Source organism: Echinops telfairi, unplaced genomic scaffold (assembly GCF_000313985.2).
Source record: "Echinops telfairi isolate 266 unplaced genomic scaffold, ASM31398v2 ScPeMD7_12;HRSCAF=54, whole genome shotgun sequence".
In the NCBI taxonomy this organism is placed as follows: domain Eukaryota; kingdom Metazoa; phylum Chordata; class Mammalia; order Afrosoricida; family Tenrecidae; genus Echinops; species Echinops telfairi.
This window is the reverse complement of record NW_022103909.1, coordinates 1,586,002-1,587,897: the sequence shown is the minus strand read 5'-3', so window position 1 is coordinate 1,587,897 and position 1,896 is coordinate 1,586,002. Positions and strand designations below refer to the sequence as shown.

General features: G+C 57.1%; 1 protein-coding gene across 1 annotated transcript in view; it reads right to left on the bottom strand.

Moving 5' to 3' along the window:
• Positions 1 to 1,642: 1,642 nt before the first annotated feature.
• TMDD1 (transmembrane and death domain 1) overlaps positions 1,643 to 1,896 on the bottom strand; it is an 858-nt gene continuing 604 nt past the window's right edge. The window contains exon 2 of the mRNA XM_045287222.1: positions 1,643 to 1,885. Coding sequence (XP_045143157.1) covers positions 1,643 to 1,885 — 243 coding nt within the window. The remainder of the gene's footprint in view (positions 1,886 to 1,896) is intronic.

The following is a 1,896-nucleotide window of genomic DNA, read 5'->3' as shown; positions in this document are numbered from 1 at the left end:
GGACATCAGGAGAGAAGAGGAAGTCTGGGTCCGGAGAAGTCCAAGGTTGGTGCCAGAGCCTGCGCTGTGCCGCTCTGCTGGCTTGGACTCCCTTTCCAAGGTTTTACCAAGATTTCCTCTGTTAAGAAAGCCCGCCTGAGGGCTACCCCCCACCCCCCACCTTGCGCCCGGCCCTGCCTCACTGCTGTTTGCTGTACATAGAGGCTCAGTGGGGCGGGTAGGTGGGTGTGCACGTGTGGTGTGTGTGCGCGTCAAGATGTACATAGGTTCAGGGGAGCGTGGCCCAGCGTTCCAGAAAAGGGACAGGACGCCTGTGTTCCATCCCGAGCTCTGCCGCTGGCTCGCTGTGTGGCCTTGGGCAAGTCACTTAACCTCTCTGTGCCTCAGTTTCCCCATCTGTAAAATGGGGGTAATAATACTGACCTACCTCACAGGGGTGTTGTGAGGCTTTAATTAAAATGTTTCGTAAAGCGTTTTGAGATACAGAGGAGGCAAAGGCGCAAGGGAAGGGCGAAGTATCGTGTGGACTTGCGGGAGATGAACTGGTACCGTCAATGCTGCTATTCTGAGAGCCATTTTAAACTGCACTGCTCCAACCCCGCCCCCATTCCCATCGCCAGGACGACGCAGGTCAAGAAGATGTCCTTCCTTCCCCTCGCTCCTGGGGTTTGTGATGATCCTTGACACCGTTTCTTCTTTTCGTTTCTTTTCCTTGCCTTCTCTCCTTCCCTCACCCCACCCCTCAACTTGTTCCCTCTTCCGTTTATGCGGAAATGGCAGAAATGCTTAAGAATTGAGAATGTATACGTGGGTTGGAAGTTTATAGTCTGAAATTTCAATTTTACTTTGTACTGTACATCTTTTTACTTTAGAATTTGCAATAAAGGGTTACGTCGATCTTGTTTTCAACTCTCCTCTTGGATTGGCCTGTCATTCTGTCGTTGCTCCAACCTGCCTCAGAGACCCTCTGGCCACCACGCCTGGACAGGGAGCCCAGTCCAGCCCTGTAGGACTCCCCCTCCACTGCACCCCTCCGGTTTGCACTCAGCAGACAGTCTGAGCACAGTCTTTATGAGGGTCCCCCCCCAAAAAAAAAGAGGTGGGACGGTTTGGGGTTCCCCGGAGAACTTGCTGGAGTGGGGAGGGCACTTTGGGGGCGGCCCCTGTGCACAGTACACTGAGGGCGAACGCTGCCAGACTTGCTCTGGGCCCTGGTCACTGCCCAAGCCCCCTTACGGCGCACAGACCCGTCCTCCCGCAGCTCTGGCTTTCAGGTCAGGAAAACGTGACCACACCACTAACTAGTGGCCAGTCTCTCGATGTGTAATGGAGAGACTACCTCCAGTCCGTGGGGTCTAAGAACCCATCAACTAGTACAGGCAACTGCTCCACGTAAGGCCAGCACACAATGAGAGTACAATAAACGATAGCTCTTAATAGAAGACTAAATGCAAGCCAAGAAGGAATGAAAGAATTGAGAGGCAGCCCCCTCCCTCACCCACCCCCCCCAATGCCATCCTTTCCCATGGCTATGGAGGTCATTTCCAAGGCGCAGGAACAAAGCAGTGGGCTCCCATTTCCCAGCTAGAGGCACGGAGGCGAGGGAGAGCTGGCCCACCCACAGCCCCAAGCTCCAGTGTTCTCAGCCCAGCAGCGGCTTTCTTTCCCACGGGCCCTGCGCGCTGGGAGAGGCGGGCAGGCTGGGGCTGGCAGGGCCGTCGCCGCCCGTGAGCCACACCGTGAGCAGAATGAGCAGCGCCCCGGTGCCCAGCGCCCCCACGAAGCCCGAGACGAGGCCGAGCAGCAGCGGCCCGGCCCAGCCGGTGGGGCTCCGCTCGTACGGGGGCTGAGGCAGCCGCTCCACGATCAGCTCCAGCTCGTCCCACTGCAGCTCGG